Below are 21,837 nucleotides of genomic sequence, written 5' to 3'. Positions count from 1 at the left end.
GCAATATCAACTGCTCCTGGATTTCAAGTAGCACAATTCCTCACAGGGAATTAGGCTTTTAATATGAACCTTAAATCAGACCGTCTTTGTATACATCACTTGTTTAAACTCACGGTAGATCCGTTTTGAAAGCTTCGTAAAAATCGATTTGTCTACGGACAACATGAATGAGATTTTGGAATGAATGCAGCCGCTGTATGGATCATGCAACGTCACTGATATCCAGAAGATGGCAGACCAAAGGCCTGATGGAAAAACAAACAGGTGGATTGGGGGAGAAGTGGTCATTGAGTGAAGGACTAGTGTAAGGTGATCTGAACGACCAGCCAAGACTGAAAATCTTCAGCACTCAATCCTGACCTCTGCCATTCACCATCCTCTAAATCAAGTAATAGTAGCTCAGTGTTACAAGCCAACAACAAATATAAAAGCAAGACAAGTCTTCTCACTTACAATCTCAAACTCTTTATGACCACGCAATCAGGAAGCTTTAAAGTTTTAATCGTTTTCGAATCTTTCAATTACCAACTTCTCCATATTCCACCGAAACATTTAGTCTGACCTGTCTTATTCGCTCGAGCATGAACGACGACTGTTTTACTCACAAATTCATACAAAACATTCTTTTGTGCTGGTGAAAGTAGAGTTATGAAAACAAAAGACGCCACGCATAACAGACTAGACTTTGCATGCAATGATTAATTCAATTCTTCTATTATTCCTCTCCCACAAACGTGCACCTGCAAGCTTGGATAAACACGGATAGAACATTCTCTCACATCTGATTTTACGAGGGTCAAACGAGCATGTGAGAGTTGTGGGAGAGAATGAGGATGGTCTCATAGAATGAGAGTCATGTGAGCTTGCCTCTAATACACTAGAGAAAGAACTAAAATGAAATTCTCAGTAATTAAAAAAAAAAAAAAAAATGCCAAGTAATAAACTTTCAAAGTAATTTGTCCCAGAGTGCCAGTTACAGTAAAGACAAGTGAAGACAGCTGTAAAAGTTCTTCTCTATTAAACTCTTTCAAAGCTAAAGTGAAAGTCAAAAAATAGAGAACTAATTGTATTTATAGATCTGTCCAATGTTTATGCGGTCTCTAATACCCACCAAGGAAGTAATTATTTGATGAAATATATTAGTAAAAAATAAACATTGTGAACTATTACCTATTGAAATTGTTTTTTATATATGTATATTTTTAAAATTTATTTGTGTGTCAATATATTTTCAAAATGTAATTTAATCTAGTGAAGCATGGTTATTATTATAACAATAAATAACCACCATTTGACTATAATGCTGAAAATAACAATGCTGTAAAGTAATAATCCTGAAAATCGGCTTTGCCAAACAAGGATTCATTTTTAAATCAAATAGAAAACAGTTAAAATTGCAACAGCCTTGGTGACATCTTTCAGAAACACAAAAAATATATATATATATTTCAAAGGCTTGACTGATGTATGCAAGTAGTAAAATCTAAATAAAATTCTATAAACATATGAAAAAAGGTGTAAGAATAATGTAGTAGTAGTAGTAGTAGTAGTAGTAGTAGTGCTCTCAAATAAATAAAAATACAAAAATGTGTCTATAATTTTAAACGTGAAATTGTTTTCGACTTTGGTAGGATGCTTAGATGATTGCATTACCAGTCAAACAACCCAGAATGACCCAGCAACCTCATGGTGGCACTCTAAAGCAATCCCACCCACCCACAACATCCTTCCACAAATGTAAAATTCTACTTCGTAACATGCAACTCAAATCAAACTGAATTGTAAATTGCCATGCAGGAGGGGCACTTTACATTACGCCTCATTTCTGACTCAGTGTGACTGGACAGGGATCGATCGTGTGGTAATTTGGAAGAGGTTTGTCTGGTGTGAAACACATCAACACACCTACACAGGAAACTGCTGCGAAGCCTGACGCAACAGAAGTGGCCTTGATAAGCTTTCACAATACGTCTCGAATGGAGATAAAAAAAAAGCCTACATACAAACGGCCACTGCAGCTCGTTTAAAGGGCAAACTGACATTTCGTTTCATCTCGAATTGTTCCTAAAACGAGCCTACATGAAATTAAAATGTACTTTTTGAGAAGCGACAGCCCACAAGGACCTGCGTTCGTGTATGACATAACTGGCCAAGGCATTCGTTTTATTTTTATCCTTGAGTTAAAAGCTGAGATGATTCGAAGTATCCGGGGTTAATCACCTCCCTCCGGGGCGCCCGAAGCACTGTAGGCCTCTCACCCACCAATCACCGGAGACGTGACCCAATGACTCGGCCGGTTGAGTCAGAACACAATATGCTGGACGTCCTCCACTGTAACAGACACACTTTGCATAGTTTCCACTGCCTCGTCCCCTTCACACACACACACACACACACACTCACACTTCGCTCACATGTTAAAGGGATACGGGAACTCTTCCGGACACACTCGCTCCTGTGCCTTTCGCTCAAAAGGTGACAGACTACGAGTCTGCGCGAGGACCTCTGTAGGAAGCTAGCGAATCAAGGGATCAGGACGTTATCCGCATTCTCACATCTTCAGCATTTGTGTAATGGTTTGCAAACAACACCGTCTGACGTATTTAACACTTGCTGGTAAAAGATCTCGGTGAGCAATGACTCATTCTGTGTAACGGGTTTAAAATATAAATTCTAGTTCTAGTAAAGTTTTTCAGAAAAGGAAAGTGAATTGCATTGTGTCATCTTACGATAAACTGAATATTTGATAAATGTTGGTAAAAATTGGAACATGGTTGTTTGGTTTCATTTGACATTACAAGTACCAGAAGGCAACGTTTTACCAAATATGCAGTTTTCATTTGTCCTATCATAAAATCATTAAGTCATCATACCATTAGGACAGAACTTCGAATCTTTGAAATTAACATAAAGTGATAGACAGACAGATAGATAGATATCATGAACAATAGATGGACAGACAGATTTCTTCATTTTCATGCCATTCTATTTATTTTAAACATGTGTTCCCTTTTGCTGTTTATTCCCATGCGGCTTCATATCCTGTTCCCTCAGAAGGGAAGTTCAGGCTCACTGAACACTGTAAAAACAGACCAATCAGTCTGATATCAAAGCTTACAGGAACTCATTTAGATAGACGGTATATCATATGTAATGCCATTGTCACTTTATGAGCTCTTGTGCATAAAACACAGTGTAGTAATCACAACTACTGATGCACCTTCAGTTAGTAGTTCCTTCCACTAAAAAAAGGATTACATTTGATTATCAAAAGTCTTCAAAAGCACAGTTTAACTTCATGCAACAGTGCGGCATTAGACACATTGCGTCAGACAAAGACACAAAAACAATTTAAACGGACTGATAAAGGAACACCATACACCTGTTCCAAATGCTTCGAGGGTCGCTACAGAGTCTCTTACACTTGTATCTAAAAATAGAGAAAGAGAAGAACAGGTTCTCACTTCTGCTGTAGGTCGTGAAGGCTCTGCTCTGCCCGGTGGAGACTCTCCAGGTCTTTCATCATCTTCTTCATGTGGTCTTTAGAGTGGCGATTCTGGATGTAAGCGAACCAGCAGCCTCCCATTCCGATGACTATTGACACCACCAGCATGAAGTCCTTCAGATGGTTATGTCTGTTCACTGTGAGAGACAGAAACCAGTATGTCCATTAGACGAGTAGGCCTTTAGTAAACACAGCGAATAAAACACGAATGAAATCATTTTTTGCAGTTTTAATAAAACTGCCCGTAATAATGCCTCTGGGTAAAATAGTCCTTTTATTAATAGGCTGAACAGTTTTTGAATTGATACTTTTCAGTTCTGAATAAAACAAAGGACACCTTCAACAGCCTTCACATGAGAAGCGTGTCGACGATGCTTTAAAATGCTGCATATGTAGGCAGCTGAAAAGGTTTTGGAAGGGATCCCATGACCCGTTTAAGAGTGCAAAGCTGAGGTGTAGGTTGTAGTAGTAGAAGTCAATCTGCATTCTGCACAATGAGGTACGAACATCGAAAATCAGTTTGTAAACCGATGCACGCAGAACACAGGCTTTCTCTGCAAGCTGCCCAAATGCTTCCCACAAAGCCGTTTAATGCATGGCATTAAAAGCTTTTTTCTTGCAAATATTGTACTAGAACACAGAGTAAGCTGCGGTGCATTCATCAAGTGAAGGTTAAAGCGTTCATTTAGGTTTACAGTAGGGATACATGGGCTTCTGCGGTTACAGTCCTGCAATACTTGCCACTGCTGTGCCACTGGGCAAGACAGTTAACCTAACAATAGCCCGGGGACAGCACATAGCCCTGACCCTGGATGACTCAATTTCTTACTCTATCTGTACATAAACATGATTAAATATAAATGCCTTAGTTGAGAGATGGAAAATAACACTCTTCTCAACTCCTCATCCTCTAGGGAGCATGAGCGGTTGTCTCATGCAAAAAAATAGTTGGTCTGCATTAGCTTGATAGCCTTAATAACCAAAATCTAACACACTAAAACACTTTTTGCAGTATTTTTTATACTCTACCAGCCAAAGGTTTTCTTATGATTTTTGAAATAAACTCACCAAAGGCTGTATTTTCTTAAAAAATACAGCAAAACCAAAAGTATTGTGGAATATTATTAATGTAAAATTACTATCTAATAAATGCACTTTATTTGTGCAATGAAAACAAAACAACAACAAAAATTCTTCCACACATTTGAATGGTAGTGTAGAATAACAGGAAATGCAAAACAAACAAACAAAAAAGGCGAACTTAAACCTGCATGACCCACACAAGAACCACAGCTCAATGTGTCTGGAGCATCTGCGCTAACTGCTGCTCCACGGCTCTAACATTAAAAACAAATCTCTAAAGCAGAAGCCCGTGATGGGACGTTCTCTGGAGACAAATTATTCAAATGTTGTTGTTAAACGTTGAGGCGTAGGCTTTTAAAACCTGTCAACTGTGTCAGCAATTTAACAAAAACGGGGGATATGCGAGTCGTGTTTTTGACGATAGTATTGTCCCGAGGTACCGGGCAGATGAAAGATCAGTGATCTCTGTGTCTAAAGATCAGTAGGGGGTGTTGAGCCGTCACATGCAGGCTGCACTATCTCCCTGGTTTCCTGGAGCCGGACCTCTTGAGAGTCAACTTGCACAATGACATCTGCCAAATACAGACCCTCTGTCTATGACTGCCTGATAAGATCTCCGTGACGATCACTGACAGTCTCGACGGCTGACAGCAGATGTTTTTCTAATAGGAACCACAGTAGGGAAGGCGAATGCAAATGTCTAAAATTAAGGCTGCTGGATTTGAAAGGCAGACTTTTGTAGTATTTTAGTTTGCCATGTTTTTGTTGTAAGAACCTCAACTAGAAATGTTTCATTTTCGCTCCAATAGAAGGACAGATGTTAAAGTAATAAAACGTGGCATGACACAATAAAAAAAAAAAAGTATGCAATGATCAATAGAAAGTCATCTGCTGAAAATATAGAATTAAGTTTCTTTTTATGTTTCTGAAGCAAATTTCTTCTGCTTAGTAAAATTGTGAATATTTTTTCCGGTAATGCAAATATGATTTTTCAGCGTCATTATTCCAGACTTTAGAGTTACATGATCTTCAGAAATTCTAATGACATTTTTTTCAAAATTCTTATTTTCTTATCGTTGCACATAAATGTCCAATTTTAAAACGTACATAGTATTTTTTCTAAATAAAAATCTGTTGTTTAAAATATATTTAAATTTTTTTATATTTTACAGTGTCAATATTATATTTATACTATATATAACAGTGTCAATATATCAGTGGTTTACTTTGAGTGCTAGATTAATCTTAAAAAAAAAAAAAAAAAAAATATATATATATATATATATATATATATATATATATATATATATATATATATATATATATATATATATATATATATATAATATTTATACACATACATATTTTATCAGCCATAATTATCAGCCAATAAAGTAATGCATCCATAGTTACTTTCTGAATTTCAAAGCTTTGCACTGTGAGTGTTGTTGTAAAGTATGTGCACTTAGTACAACAAACTATAATTTTAAAAGCACAAAGTAGCTCTTTTATACAAAAAGAAGGAAATAAATATATACATAACATAAAAAGAGAACACCTGCACACTGTTCACAACATCTCTGACAGGATGACCCAGCTTTTTCGGGCCAATTCGCTGTCAAGGAGCTATAAATTCAAAATAAATATTTATAAACAACGCCAATAACAGAAGGGAAGACATGTCACCTAGCTAATAAAAACTAGTGCTTTGGCCAGATCTGGAACCGCATTCTGAACAAGACATTTAAAGTTGTGCTAAATCACGTTCATAAAATGTCAAACACTCTTATTTCGAGCACTAAAACAACTTTGTTCCCTCTCATAACAAAAAGGCATGTGAAGCGCATGGTTATGTCAGCCCCGGTGTATTCTGGGGCGTGGCGTAAATCAAATCCCGTCGCAGGGTTACTGTACAATCTCTGACGTGCAATCCGAGCTGATAGATGGCTAGCAAACAGAAACGAGTGCACGCTGGCACAGACTAATCCCGTTTCCAGGTCAAGGCAGATTCTTTAGATAACATTCCCACTGTAAAAATGTGCTCCTGGGAACAAGCATTTGTGCAAACAAAAGCGTCATTTAAACAAATGAAAAGGAATGGATCAAAAATGCTTTCTTTTACAAATACCTGTGAACCTGCCGAACCAGTACAGCAGCATTCTGGAGGGCTAGACAAGACGGGCCGTGTCCGTTTTAGTGCGCCAAAGACGTGTGCTCAGAATACAGAGTGATCGTCTAAACCCTCCCTAACCAAACCCTCAAGCCTTCTCCATCAGCCTACAGCAGGAGACTACAAGCCAAGCTAGAGCTGTGGATGCTGGCTAATTGGTCTCAAAGAACACTCAAAGATGAAAAAATAATTTTAATAAAAAGGGCCACTGCAGAGAGAGAAAAAAAATAAATAAAAATCGCATTAAACAATATGGTGAAATATGGCAATATGATTTGTCTGGTCTTTTTCTGCTCTAAAAATAACTAAAAAATGTTTTCAGTCTGTTTTCAGACACTATTGCTTAAATATATTGTTTTCATTGAAATCAATTGTTCAGCTATTAAATTGATCAAAAGTTACAGTTAATGTGCTGTAATATATTTAAAATAATTGCTGTTCTTTTAAAATATCTACCCAAGAAACCTGACAAAACATAACTACCATAACAACCGTTGTCAACACTGATAATAATAAAATGTTTTATTGAGTAGCATATCAGAATTTCTGAAAGATCATGTGACACTAAAGACCGAAGTAACTGACTTACCATAAAGAAAGTTATTTTTCCCCACAGCATTGTTACTGTTTTTATATTTTAGATCAAATAAATGATTAAAAATAATAATAATAAATTAATAAATGTCAGACTTTTGAATGTAGTGTAGCTACTCACTCTCTGACCAATAATAATAATAATAATAATAATAAATAATAATAAAAATAATAATAATTTCACCTTCCTGCATACAAAGGTTTTAAACAAATACTTCCTGAAGGCCAAAGCTATGTTGGTTGACAGTTTTTCAGATAAGTGCCAGTCCAAAATAATAGTTGGCTGTTTCTCAGATACCAATCCTAAATCAGAAGAAACGCCATGTGTGCTTTTCTACCGTCCCTCCTACATGTACATCAGCAATTGCTCGCAGTTCCCTACAAGACGTCTGAAGCCCAAGTAGATAACCATAGATGATAACCTGCATGTTTTAGCAGGCTATAAATCATCTGATGCTGGCTCACGTTTGAACATGTTTAAAAAGGTAAACGCAGATTACACATAGAAACGATCGCAACTAAGCAGACACAAGGTACAGATTGCTAAAAACATACAACAAATCAAAAGGCGTAAATTATAAGCTTTCAACTAACCGAAATCTGATTTATGATGCTTTAGCAGAATTAAACCTCACTCACTCATTGGAGCTCCAAACAGAACCGTGTCCAGAGCCTTGAGCTGGAGTTTCTGTAAGTGACTGCGGTCCAGAATCTTCAGGACGGTCTGTGTCAGAGTAACGTTCTTTACAGCCAACCTAGAAAAGAAAAATACGTAAAAGAATACAAAAATAGAGCAGAAGCATTCTGAATAAGAGGTCCGAAGAGAGAAAAAAAAAAGTTTCAGTGCTAAAAAAAAAAAGAAAAACTTTCCATTTTTAGATAGATTTTAAAATCCATAAATGATGACATTTTGACTGTCAAGTATTTTCTGTCTTACCCATAACAGAATAAATGATATTCAGAATAAAAAGAACAAAATGTTAAGTGTTTCCCATCATTTAGACCAAATTATTTTAACCAGCAAGTCAGAAGTTAAGAGGACGGTCTCAAATATATTCAACACATCCGCTCTTTTCTTTAAAGCTGCTGTGTTCATTTTTTTCACTACTAGCATCAAGAAAATAGCACAGCTTTCTTTTCCCCAAAAATGGTCCTCTTAGTATGAATTCCCGTTGTCTGGGCTTAATAAAGTAGGACAGAATAGGTGTTATAAATTGTTTATTTACTTACTACCATTCAAAAGTTATAGGGTGGTAATTACTAAATAAACATTTATTAAAACAAGTATACAATGAATTTTAAATTACATTAAAAAAAAAAAAAAAAAAAATTAAATCTTGGTTTGCATAAAAGCCTTTGTAACAGTGGTGTGCGTGCATACGTGAATACGCATAATTCTAAACACATATATAGCACTATTAAAATAATATAAAATAACTTTTGCATTATATTACATACATTATTTTACAAATTACGGAGTTGTCTGGTCCGTTACTCACCGGGGCATGGATGTACCGTTGAAATTCAACTTTCGGAAGGCTTCTTCATATTGTGACAGCTCCACATAGTCAATAAGCCACTCCACAACTTTATCCACTGTCCAGTTGTACACTAAAAGAGAGAAATGCGAACTAGAATTAGGCCAAATGTATGAGCTTCATCACATATCAGAACTCATTTTTCAAAACAAGCTGATAAATGCCGTGTAATACAATGTGTGACCAAAAGTGGGTGGTTTTGACTTAAAACGTGTGTCCTAATGGAGTTTTTAATTTAGTAAGAATCGTGACGGTTTTTAAAAAACAAAATCGTCACATCATCAGAGGTCTGTAGGGAATAGAACATGAACAGAGAAAAAGTGTCCATATCTGAATCTGAAGAAGCTTCTCTTTTATGCTGAATTTATCACTCTTAAATCAACTTATAAATTATCCTAATTATACTGTGTGTGTGTGTGTGTGTGTGAACTTAACTTGAACTGGGGTTTATGATGGGATTTGTGAGGTAATAAAAAAAAAATAATAAAATCTAATAATCCATAAAACATTTTAATTTAATGTTAAAACAAAAAACAAGATAAAAGCACTTACTAAAAGATTAAATATTTTTAGATTTGTAATTATTTGATTACCCACATGACATGACTTTTTGGGACACTGCTAGGGTTCTCTGCCATGTCACATTCTGACAAACGCACGAAAAGAGGTTTGCCAGATGCCAAGAATAATTCCAATTAGTCAGCCATCAAAGGCAATGACATACTAAGCGATCAAAACTGCCCATGGTATTTCAAAGAAAAAGGAAAGACACCAAAAATTAAGCATACAGAGCAGAGTGACAGTTGGCATAAAAACCATCCAGCACATATCACGTTTTAATGAAATATAAATATTACACTGGCATAAATAACAGATATTCACTGTCACACGGCATTTGAAAGAAGCCAGACACTGCCAGCTCTCAATGAAAACACTATAAGAGTATATCTCTATCGCCTGACCCTGGCACAAAGCTCAGCTCTGTGTGTGTGTGTGTGTGTGTGCTTGGCTGGGATAGATCGGCTTTCATAGCCTTGGCTCTTCAGCTGTGGTTTGAGGAAGAGCTGCAATGCAGGATAAAACAGATAAGAGAGAGAAATAAAGAGAGAGAGAGCGAGAACAAGGACCAGAGGAAACACAAAGAGAATGCCTGAACCCTAGACAAACATTGCGGAGAGTATACAGCGAGATCCAAGAACGCGGTATTTAAATATGCACGACGCATCATGCAATCTCATAAAACAATGTGCCTGACTTGACTTTTCATTTCCAGATGAAGGAGGTGCAAATAGCAAGTGTGACTTTCATCATTCACAGGGATGCGGCTAACTTTATTTTTAAAGCAACACAGCAGCGCCTAAGTGAAACTCTTAAAAGGAAATCTAACAGGTTTAACATATAAATAGGTGCAATAACAACCTGCAATAGCGGTCAGAAGTTTAGTGTTGGTAAGATTGTAATTTTCTAAAGAGTTGGTTGCATTTATTTGATCAAAAACATAAAAACAACATTACACATTCAAATCTTTTGTAACATTAATAACACGACTAACGACCTTTTAGTGCACTAAATTACCACTGCATAGATTATAATGGGATAATCAATAATGCGGTCGCTATATTACTAGCTTCCAATGTAGACAATAAAAATAATATAGATGAATGAGCAAATTTTCTGTTACTTCGACTACTTTGTTTCTTTCTTTAAGACACAAATCATTGAAACATTGCAGTCCACAATTGCTGCATTGTGCAGCACTGCAGCAAGCAGCATGCTTCCCCCCCCCTTTTAGCATTAGTTTTACCAAGGCCTCATTCACAGCTCTACATTTATGAGAAGGAAGCACATGTTGAGTATTCTATAGCAGATTTGGAGTTTATCTAGATTTGGAGGAGGTGTTGAAAACCATTGAAAAGTGGCTCCCTAAGTGTTCACACTCTTGCTGCTAAGAGGCCGTTTATGTTAACACTTATCACACGTCCTACAAAAAATACCTTGCGCTAGTATTATGATTGTACCTTGTTACATTAAGTCATAGACTTCTTATTACTTTTACTACAACTACTTCTAAAAATACAAAAAAATTAAAACTTAAGTCACCATTTTTTTTAAAGTACATTAATAACCACAACAACAAGCAGCTGCAATTTCACAGGTAAAATATATTTAAAAAAAAATACAATAAAAAAATTATATAATATAAAAATTATATATAAAATAATTACATTATTATTATTATATTATAATAATTATATATAAAAATTATATATATAAAAAATATATAAAAATATAAAATTTTAAATGCCATGGAAAATTATATGCCAAGTGGTATCACAGAATAAATTTGGGAAATATTTAATTAAGCATTTTTTCCACAGCATTGCATTCAGCTTTACAGATTGAGATACTGCAGTCAGCTGAAAAAAAACGAAACATTAAACATGACTTCAAAACATCTAGCAAAGGTCAACCGATGAGCAGTTTCTCATGAAAAGGTACAACATACGGCCCATTGAGAAAAGCATGATAAGCCGTTTTTGTGCTAATGGCTCATTATGAAAAGCCGTGCTCACCTTCTGAACTCTTCCAGGCATTCCACAGGTCTTCCACACTTATGAGCTGGTCGTCACCGTGGAAACTGTTGTGCTTGGCTTTGGGGTCATGGTAGTTGAGGTCCTCTCTTAAAAACTGCCAGAAACAGGGAACAAAATTAAATCTATTCCAATCAGCAGCTCAAGGATGCCAGTGCAAAACTTTGAATGCATTTGCGATATTCTCCGCTCACAGAGATGAATTCTTTAAGGCTCCTTTGTAAAAAAAAAAATAGAAATTTATTTATTTTTATATGTCCTTTACTAAGACCTTGAGATGGAGATGTGTAGAATCTGTTCATGTACAACAGCTCAAGCTGACACGAGCAGACACTTAATGCAGCGCTTTTCAATCCTGTTCCTCGGGACCCACAGCTCTGCACATTTTACATGCTTCTCTTATCTGAAAGAGCTCTTTCCTAATGAGTTTGAAAACCACCACTTTAAAGTACTACAGTGGAGCCATGATATACTAAAGGTATCAGAAAAAAAAAAAACAAAAAAAAAAACAATACATATAAACAATAATAAAAATATGAATTTTACATTTTTAAATATTATTTCTTTTTAAATATAAATCACACACATATTTTCTTAATTATTATTAAATGGGATGCCAACAATTAAATAAACATTAAAAACAATACTATAAAATATTAAAATAAAACAAATCAATAACAAATAAATAAATAAATAAATATTCTATGTGGAGAGTTAGATTTTAACCCGTGACAAGCAATACTGGATTTTGTTGGTCGCTTGGTTTCCGAGCTGGATAGTCCTGCCCACCCCGAAAACTTACTGGACTGAAAATAGCGGTTTGTTTGACCATCATGAGCAAATGACCAGAACGTAATACAATGACAATAAACTGTTTACTCTAGAGAACATTTAACAGACAACCCATCTCAATGGACAGGGTCTGTCTTACATGTAGACAACGTGATATTTTAAAACATTCTGTGTCTATTAACGCCGTTGAGCGTTCTGAACATATAGAGAGCAAAGGCTCTGTTTACTCAGAGCAGCAGATGGCAAAAATGATTACACAACATAACGCAACAAAAGGGTTAAAGCGCAGATCATGGGATATTTGAGACGCTAAAGAGCTTCAAACTGTGGTTAAACAGCAACCACTGTAGGAGAACGTCTAAATATTTAGACCCAGCCACACCTGCTTTCAGAAAATCAGCCAAGTTGTTTTAAACACAGCTTATGACTGACATTTGAAACATGCAGAGTTGCTTGGCTTTTCCCCCCACAGCGGCAATAATTAAAATTTCACTGGAAAAGATGTCACTGAGCCATTAAAAAAAGAAAATGAGTCATGGTTTTCAAACACAGGCCAAGACGTTCTTCAACATGCCCACTCAAAGACAAGTGTCGAGCGAGATGAGCAAGACTGCTGTGCAGCTAGAAACCTACACTGAACGCAGCACAACTTTTTAACGGTTACTTTTTGCGTTTGGAAGCTCCGCATGATGCCATCAAACCGTCATTTTGAGATCTGGTGAAAAAAAAAAAAAAAAAAACGGCTCTCAGAAGAATACCAGGATGCTGGTAGCCATTCTGTGGGATTTGCCTCGATGCTGCTTCGAGAAGGCTGGATGCAGCAGGACAGCACGCCTACACAACATATCGCTCCACTGTAAGGATGCCAGGAAGGGGCAGGCCCTGCGTATGCTTCCAAAACGACACCCAACAAACACGACGACCGGCTTTCCTCGGGCAAATCGCCACCAGTTCCAGAGCGGCTTCGGAAATTTTGGATATCATTCATAAAAGAGAGATGGTACGAAAGGCAAATGTGTGAGTTTATTGCTTGGGAACATATTGCTGAAAGAATGAACAGGCCTAGCCTGTCGGGACTTGAGTGTTTCGTTGCTGTTTTGAGTGGGCTAGTGTTGTTCGGTGTTAGCTAGTGGGCTAATTTGCACTGGTAGCTGCTAGGCTAACTCAATGTGGGTGAAAGAGAAAAACAGATTACAGTGTGAAGGAACAACATGGGTTCACTGAAAAACTAATAAGAACTTAATCCATATGAAACAAGTGGTTCTTATTGAACCATACAAAAAAAATATATATATTAATTTGAAAGTACAAATACATTATAGTATGATGAAAAAAAGTTTGTATTCAGAGGCCAAATATGTAATTTGGTGCAGAATGCAGATATTACATGACCATAAATTTAACTATAATAACTTATGATTTTAAATATCTCATTAATTTACACACAGCAGACCATAGTTACATAGATTGCATACAGATGTATATTATATATTATGCAAATATAATTTGGGATTGGAAAAAAAAACACTTCAGTTAAAAGTGTAAGTACGTGAACAATGCTGCTTGAAAGTAAATTATATACAATTCAAATACATAAATCCATTAGTTTTCTTCAATTTGAAAACAAGTTATTTCCTGTAAACATGCTTGTGGTTCATTAGGCAGAAAAAGGTAAAAGTAAGAAGAATATCAAACGTTGGTAAACAGTGTAAAGAATGCTTCATAAGGGTGATTACAATGAAATATTAAAATACTATGAATATATTTTTTAGAACTAAAAACTAATACATTTAAATTTTTAAAATGGCTGCGCACGTGTTAAAAATAAACAGGATATTCGCTAAAACATCTACTGCATTACAAGATCTTAACTAACTGACAAGTTGGTTGTTGGATGACTAGTATAACTATCTTGAAGTGTCCTTTCTATTATTGAAACCAATGCCTCAAATTCTTTCCTGGAGCTCAATGACATCTGAGATGCAACTAGTGATAACTGCGGAGAAAACTAGCAAAAATTTGCTATTTCACAAGACCAGTCTGCATATCCCTGAGAATGCTGACATTGCCTATGCATTACCTCACAACCAGCAAGTCTTTAAAAAAAAAAAAAAAGCACATGACAAATGACATGCACAAGTGTAGATTTTGACTAGTAACTCTTCTTTCATCCCTCGTAATCAGACAGCTCAAGCTGATCCTACGAGACACCTACACAAGGCTCTGAACTAGCGGTTATGGCCTCTGCAGACCACCTGACTCAAAATATCACAGTGAGATGGCTTCTGGTTTCCTGTGGCAGTGTTTCCCGCATCTTGCAGCCCTAAATAACACCAATCATGACACGTATTGTTGCACTACAGGTTGATACAATTCATCACAAACTAATGCTTTTTACAATCATCCTTAAAAAAGGTTCAAAGGATGCAGTGGACTTAAACTAGAACTTAAAGTACAATCTTGCACCTTTTTTCATACGTTTATAGAATTGTTATTTAATTTTATTTAGATTTTACAGCTTTTTATGCTTTAAAAACTAATTTGTAATTTTTTAATAATCCCAGTGCTAGCTGTATTGGATCATGGATTTCTGAAAATCACTTCCAAAATCATGACCGTCACTGTATTACTGCATGGTGTAAATGAACAGACAGCTTGTAAAATGAAAAACATAAAATAAACCTAATATTATAAGCGGCAACAAGCTTCGGGACACCTATTAGCCTGCTGCAGATTATTCATTCACCGTCGTGCTGACTTGAACGTTAAGGCTACGAGAAATTAATCAGCTGCTTCGACTACCCAAAGTGTGAGGTTAGAAGAGAACTAAGGTCAATGAACTGCCTAATTAAGTAAAATGAATTCAGGTAGAGGCAGCTTTAAAAGTAATTCACTCACCCCGTCAGTTTCAGAAACGTCCACATTGCCATTGGCATCGTCATCCATTTGCTTGTGAATGCTGCGGATGGCCTCAAAACTGAGGACGGCAATCTCATCCTGACAGAGCAGCTCATCAATGCGGCAAAACTCTGAAGAAAAGAGAGACACAGCTAGTGAGATACTTAAACAAGACAGGCTACAAACAAGCTGAATCCCTGGATTTATAAATGAGTGTTCTGGATCTTTGTAATCTTTATTTTATTATTATTATTATTATTATTATTATTATAAACACTTATTTTGTATAATATTTAGAAAATGATTTACAGACAGGCAAATGCTGTAAAACATATGCATCTACATATAATTTTATTTTATTTTTCCCCAACAGTTAGGTCAAATAAATGTTTTTAGTGTTGTCAAAACAGAAGTCCAGGTTCTGAAACTTATTGGCCAAAAAAAAAAAAAAAAACTTAATTGGCGATAATTGAAAAAAAAATGCCAAATATGGGTTGATGCATATGAGCCTTAGCAATTTATCGGTCTACCACTAACTGTTTTGGCAAAGTACTGTTAGGTCTAGGTACATTCTGTCATCAACTGTTAATGGATAAAACAAATCATTGTCATATCATTTTCTAGGTAATGTCCTGTTTCATACTTTAATACATCAAATTATCGAAATTAGACGGTTGGAAAAAACATCACGATTACCAAGTTGTGAACAATCATTAGCAGATGCTTTTATCTCTCATGTTGAGTTGTGTCCATGTCATAATGGTGAAAGGTCCTTCTGGGTTTCAAACTTGCAACCTTTTGGTTACCAGCCAACATCTTTAATCGTTACGTCATCCTACATTATAGCAGCTTCATTGGTTTTTAATTGAGAACTAACGAAATCAAAAAGGACCGCATCAAACAATAAAAGAGCACCTCTTTGCAAATAAAGGTGAGATAAAAACCCAATATGGCTTGCTGCCTTGGCAATAGTTCATTTAGCTGTCGGGGGCCACAAAGCACTTTAATGAGAACATCGAATGCTAATGAAGACTGTCTGTGTTTAAAATGATAGCACCGGATCCGATTTCAGAATTTAGACGTGCTTCTAAACAGTCTTCTCCAAATCCCACTGGGTCTATGGAGGTTTCCAACTCCAACTATGAGGGGGGCTAAAAATAGTCCGGCTGTGGTATTAACTAAAACTAGCAAACAACTATTTTTAGGCTGCAAATCTGTACAGCTGTTGTGTTACAAGGTTCCGAGGGCCAGGAAAGCTCTGGTTTGTGCCGAGAGAACCTGCAGTAGTTTGTGTGAATGTTCACAAGTGGGAACTTTATCAGATCAGAGCGTGCGGTACTAGAGAGACGGATGTATCCGGTCATGTTTGTGTATATCAGAGTGTTATAACACAAAAGGAACCGGTCCAAGAGACCCATGAGCTGCAAAAATAAACCTTGGCGTCTGTCTTTTCATAACACATCATGCATTTAGGAAGCTAAGTGGAGACGTCTCTTAAAGCTCTCCAAGAACAGAGACAGAAGTCTAACTAAGCTTAACAAAGTCACCCTGAAGGCTTGGGAGATGTTCGAAAACCAGGTTGGGGGGCTGGTAAATGGACATGAAGAGAAGCGTATCTGGTTTCTGAAATGTATCGCTTACAGAATAGAATGAACTACAACCTTTATATTAGATGTACAGTCTTAAATATCAGGATGTACTCAAAGCAAATTGAGCAAACCAGAGGAAATTGAGCAACATATACATGTTGCTCAACTTCTTGTCTCAAGCAATGTAAAAGAGAAATAGCAGAAATGTATTTACGCAAACTACCACTCAAAACTTTGGTTTGATGAAATTGAGATGTTTTTGAAATGATCCCCACATCAACATTTAACTGAGCAGAAACAGAGTAGAACTTGGTACGTTTTAAAAGTACCCTATTTTATGGGTTATAAAAAGGTTCATATTTTGGTTTTGATATGCATGCATGGTGAAAAAACATTTTAATTTTTTTATATGAACTTACTTTTACCTTATTTATTCGACAACTTCCAAACGATTCAATCAACACATTTTTAAAACCCCTTCAGCGATTTCATTTAATTAAAACATTTAGTGAGCTTTAAACGGTCCAAAAGTGGCACCTAGTGGCAAAGAATGAATTAGCATTTTTATTCAGACCAACAAGAATTAGGTCAATTCAATTAGAACACTTAAGTAATTTTCATACATTGGTCCTCAGAAATATTTCTAGAGTGCATCTTGATACAAAGGCACTTTAACTAGGCTTAAGCTTTGTCTGTAAAATCAGGGGAAATGTCTTAATACTTTTAGTTAACAAGGATGCATTCAAATATTTCTTCCAAGTAATTATTTTAATATACTCCAAATGTGTTCAGAAATCTACAAAAACACATTAGTAATTTATATTATATTTATATATATTTTAATCCAAGCACAAAATTAGTTAGTTAGTTCAATGGCTGACATGCTTATAGTTAACTACCAAAATAACAGCTAGGAAACTCTATAGACCCCCTGAGAACACTGAGAGGAAAGATTAAGAATAGGATGGCACACTCACAATGCTTTGCATACTTGTCTAGAGCATCTTTCTGGCTTTAAGTTACCAGCTGATGTCCCATATAAAGCGTTTTATGTAACCTGACCAAACCTAATAATCGAAAGCACTGGTCAAACCATGAACACTGTAAGAAACATGACTCTTTGTGTCTAATCGAGGTTCAGTGAATACAGTTATGCAATGCAAAAGGTCCCCTTACAACAATGATAACAGTCCAGCTAGTCAAGAGGAGTCCAACTAAATTATATTTCCTTTCTAAAACGAAACCTGCTGTTATATAACATACAGGATTCCTGAGATGAGGGTCCGGCTGCTTTTTTGGGGAGGCTGTAGACTAGTGTACCAACTGCAGCTCGCGGGACATTATTGTCTTCCCCAACAGGACTGAAAACGAATCCAGGGCGATCAGTGGCACGAGTGTTGTTTACTGTATGAAGCATGACCGTGAGCCTCAGGAGACGCTGGGCTCCATAAGTGCAGTTCTCAGACCTGACACGAACAGGAAGTTCCAAAGATCAAGGCCTGTGGAGACGTGGTGGGGACAGACCTCTATCCGCTGAAGCTTGAGGGAGTTTTTGGTCACAGGGAGGCTAATACGATCAGGAAATGTGTCATAAAATGGATTAAGAGCAACACTTTTAAATCATACAGTTACATCACTGTTCTGTGGTTGGTAAGGTTTTTTATGCTTTTCAGTCTTTATCCTCAAAAAGACATTAATGTTATGAAATATTACTTTTCTATTTGAATGCATTTAAACACTTTATTGCCTTTCATGCAGAGTGTAAAGCAGCTGTATGCGAATGGAAACATCGAAAGGTGCACAAAGTCATTGTGTCCAAAAAGAAAGACTTGTCAATCTGACCAATCAGAACAGAGTAGGCTCACAAGAAGAGAGATGAAATCTTCAAAAGTATCGCTTCCAAACGAATCGTTTGAGGTGACATTGAACGCATATTTTGAGAAAATAAAATTTTAAAAAAGTAAACTTATTGTAGGAGACGCCCAAAACAATATTAGAAGCCTTAAAAATGGCATAGGGGTATTTTAACAACACAATAAACTAAACAAAAATGAGTTATGGCTTTAGTTTAAAAATAATAACACTAGCGTCATTAGTGCGTGTTCACAATGTGTGTGTGTGCACTTTGGATGTGTTAAATGGGTCACCACATCTGGCCACAAGTCACTTCACTCACTTATTCACTTTCAACAAACTTGAAAGCAGTTGTGCTGCTTTTTTTCATACATTTTCTCAGGATTTTTATCTCAAATAAGAATCTAACAGGATCTTTTAAATCGCATATTTATTTGAATTAGAATTAGTTTGCTACATCATAAATGCCTTTAATGTCACGTTTGATCAATTCAGTTGAGGCACGCTTTAACAGTTTTCTTCCTCAGTTGTCAGAGAGCTGCTGGATGATTAACATTAATTCATAAACCACTTTCTTGTCATTTTGTCATGAGTTCGGGGGGGGGGGTTCAACTTCCTTGAACGCTTGTGACTGAATTCGATAAAGGCCAAAGTTGCCACACTTCCCATGCGCCTGTTAATCCAAGCGCTGGGAAAGCCAGGAAAACTCCATTATCTAAGACTAATGTCAGTGTCTTAACGCTCATCTCTTTATACCGTTCAAAAGTGACTTGGCCTGGTATTTTAATCCTGTCAAACGCACTTAAGTCTGACGCGAAGAATAAATCATCTTATAATACAGAAATGCAAGGATCGTGAAACGCCTGTACATTCTTAAGCCACGGATTCTGGAATGTAACGCAATTTGCCTAACCTGCTCAGAAATGATGAAACACTAGTTGCATATAGCATGTACGGCATGATCATTTGCTTTGCAAACTTCTTACCCCTATGAAACATTTACATTAACCAGCTTCAGATGCAAAATAACAACAATCACCTGTATGACTTCCCACAGTCAGATGCAGAACGAGGTTCGGTTTGGACTGAGAATAGCATGCTACTTTTTCTTTGCAGGATGAGGTGCGTGTAGAGTATGCAAATTCTCGGCATGCACAAGATAGCCGCGTTATCTGCTACGTTTACTAAAACGTGCAGCATAAACTCGACTTGACCTTTCCTTTCCAGCGTGATGAATGAAGTGGACGTAATACCGGCTGCAATTTCCAACGTTTTTATCACTTTAGTGTAATAAAAAGTACAATATTCCTACAGAAACATGCATTAAAGATGTAAGATAACTACGTCTAACCGCTAAAAATTCGAAGCGTCGCACATTACTGACTGAAATGGCAGACCTGGATCGATTTGCGAATCTGCAGGCAGCTCTCTGAGGTCAATTCAGTGCAAAAAATTGTGTGTGAAAAATGGACGCATACAGCGGCGGTCGTTCAACCAGCAGCTGAATGGTGTATTATCATTTAATGACTGGGCTCTATTCCAGTTCAACAAAAGCATAGAAACACACTCTGGACTTTAGGCGGTTTTCCCAAAGGGCTCTTAAGTCATTACACTGCAATCAAAATCAGACGGCTTGATTCACTAACATAATATAGAAAAGCAAGACCACCAGAAGGCCACTGTAAAAGACAACTTTTACAACGCTGAGGCAGAACGTAAATGATGACAGGCAAACATAACTTCAACGTCACCCAGTTCGCATGTAGCAATACTAGCTATGTAAACAGCAACTGCATTAAGAAAATTACTTAACATTAGCGTTGTGTTGCGTAAGTTATGATGCAAGAAAAATTTGGTAATAGTTAAACCTAAAACTAAAGCCCAAAAATCATCATACCAGTTAAAAACCCATTAATGCACTTCCAGGGTTCCCACATCATCTGAATAATGACATGAGAAAATATAGCAAAAACAAAAAAAAAAAAAAAAAAAAAAAACATGAAAGTGATTATATAGTCAGATATATAGTATATATATTTATATATATATATATATATATATATATATATATATATATATATATAAAAATGACTTTATATACACATACAAATATGCACATGCACAGAGTATATATTTTAAACTTTACATGTACTTAAAGGTATACATTTATATTACATAAAAAATTACTATAAAACATTTGAAATTGAAATCATTTTAAATATTAAACACACACATACATTTTTTTGTTAAGAGTGTTACATAGGCTGAGTGTAAAAATAGATAGATTTTCTCATTATTGCATTTCTTTCAAGCCCTGGAAATCAATTGTCCCCCATGACTTTTAAAATAAACTTCATGCCAAAATCAGAACTGATCCAAATTACAACACAACAGGTTTTTTTTTTTCCCCCCACTCCTGACTAAAACTGGTTTGTTCTGTACAGCAGGCATCTGGGCAAGAATCAGCATATCCCAAACATCTCTAATAGTCAACTCGGTTGAACCCACCCTTTTATGGGCCTAAAAGACATTTGTACACACTTTGTTGCTCTAGGCACCTTTAATTGACGCGCTGCCACAGGGCAGCACAAGTGAGGACGGCGCTTAACAGAGAATGCATTCCCTTCCTATTCTCAGCCCGGGCCGCATTTAGATCCCCATACAATTTCTAAATAAGACTACAGCACTGGGGAAAAGGAGCTGCAAAGCACAGAGCACTTTGAAGTACGTCTTGTTTGTTGAAAAGCATGTCAACTGTCGTCTATGATGACACGGCTACTTTTTCGCCGGTGTAAAATAATAACTCAAGCGGTTCAAACTCACCTGAGACACCGTTATCCGATGGTAAGGGGTCCGGGCTTACATGATTGGATTTGTCCGCTCGACATTCCAACATGAAGCATATACATGCAATCCATAAAGTCACCAGTCTGCTGAGCTCCATAGTGGGACAGCTGGTTTGGGAAACAAGCGAGAAAGATCGCGTCAGCAAAGCAACAATACAACCCTGCAAGTCAAAGCATGTATTAAATCAATCCCAAGATGAAACGGGGAAGAACACTAGCATGGCAAATTAAAAATAACTTGCGAAAAGGGCAGCATGTCTAAATTTTAGTCAAACCACCCATATTCATACAGAACATACTTTTTGAAGTAAGTTTCAAAGTAAATACAGCACCTACTAGATTTCGGTCAATACTTTAATTTATACAATTATGACACT

General features: G+C 36.4%; 1 protein-coding gene across 4 annotated transcripts in view; it reads right to left on the bottom strand.

Moving 5' to 3' along the window:
* The window catches only part of stim1a (stromal interaction molecule 1a), a 33,117-nt gene that overhangs the window by 9,882 nt on the left and 1,398 nt on the right, over nucleotides 1-21,837 (bottom strand). For all 4 annotated transcript variants that reach the window (XM_043258870.1, XM_043258871.1, XM_043258872.1 and 1 more), the window contains exons 2-7: nucleotides 21,438-21,568; nucleotides 15,172-15,302; nucleotides 11,464-11,578; nucleotides 8,852-8,963; nucleotides 7,992-8,107; nucleotides 3,465-3,642 (exon numbers count right to left, since the gene is read on the bottom strand). In XM_043258870.1, the coding sequence (XP_043114805.1) occupies nucleotides 3,465-3,642; nucleotides 7,992-8,107; nucleotides 8,852-8,963; nucleotides 11,464-11,578; nucleotides 15,172-15,302; nucleotides 21,438-21,558 (773 nt within the window). In that variant the 5' untranslated portion in view covers nucleotides 21,559-21,568. The remainder of the gene's footprint in view (nucleotides 1-3,464; nucleotides 3,643-7,991; nucleotides 8,108-8,851; nucleotides 8,964-11,463; nucleotides 11,579-15,171; nucleotides 15,303-21,437; nucleotides 21,569-21,837) is intronic.

Source organism: Puntigrus tetrazona, chromosome 15 (genome assembly GCF_018831695.1).
Source record: "Puntigrus tetrazona isolate hp1 chromosome 15, ASM1883169v1, whole genome shotgun sequence".
Taxonomy (NCBI): Eukaryota; Metazoa; Chordata; class Actinopteri; order Cypriniformes; family Cyprinidae; genus Puntigrus; species Puntigrus tetrazona.
Note: the sequence above shows the minus strand (reverse complement) of the source record. Positions and strands in the feature narration are given on the sequence as shown.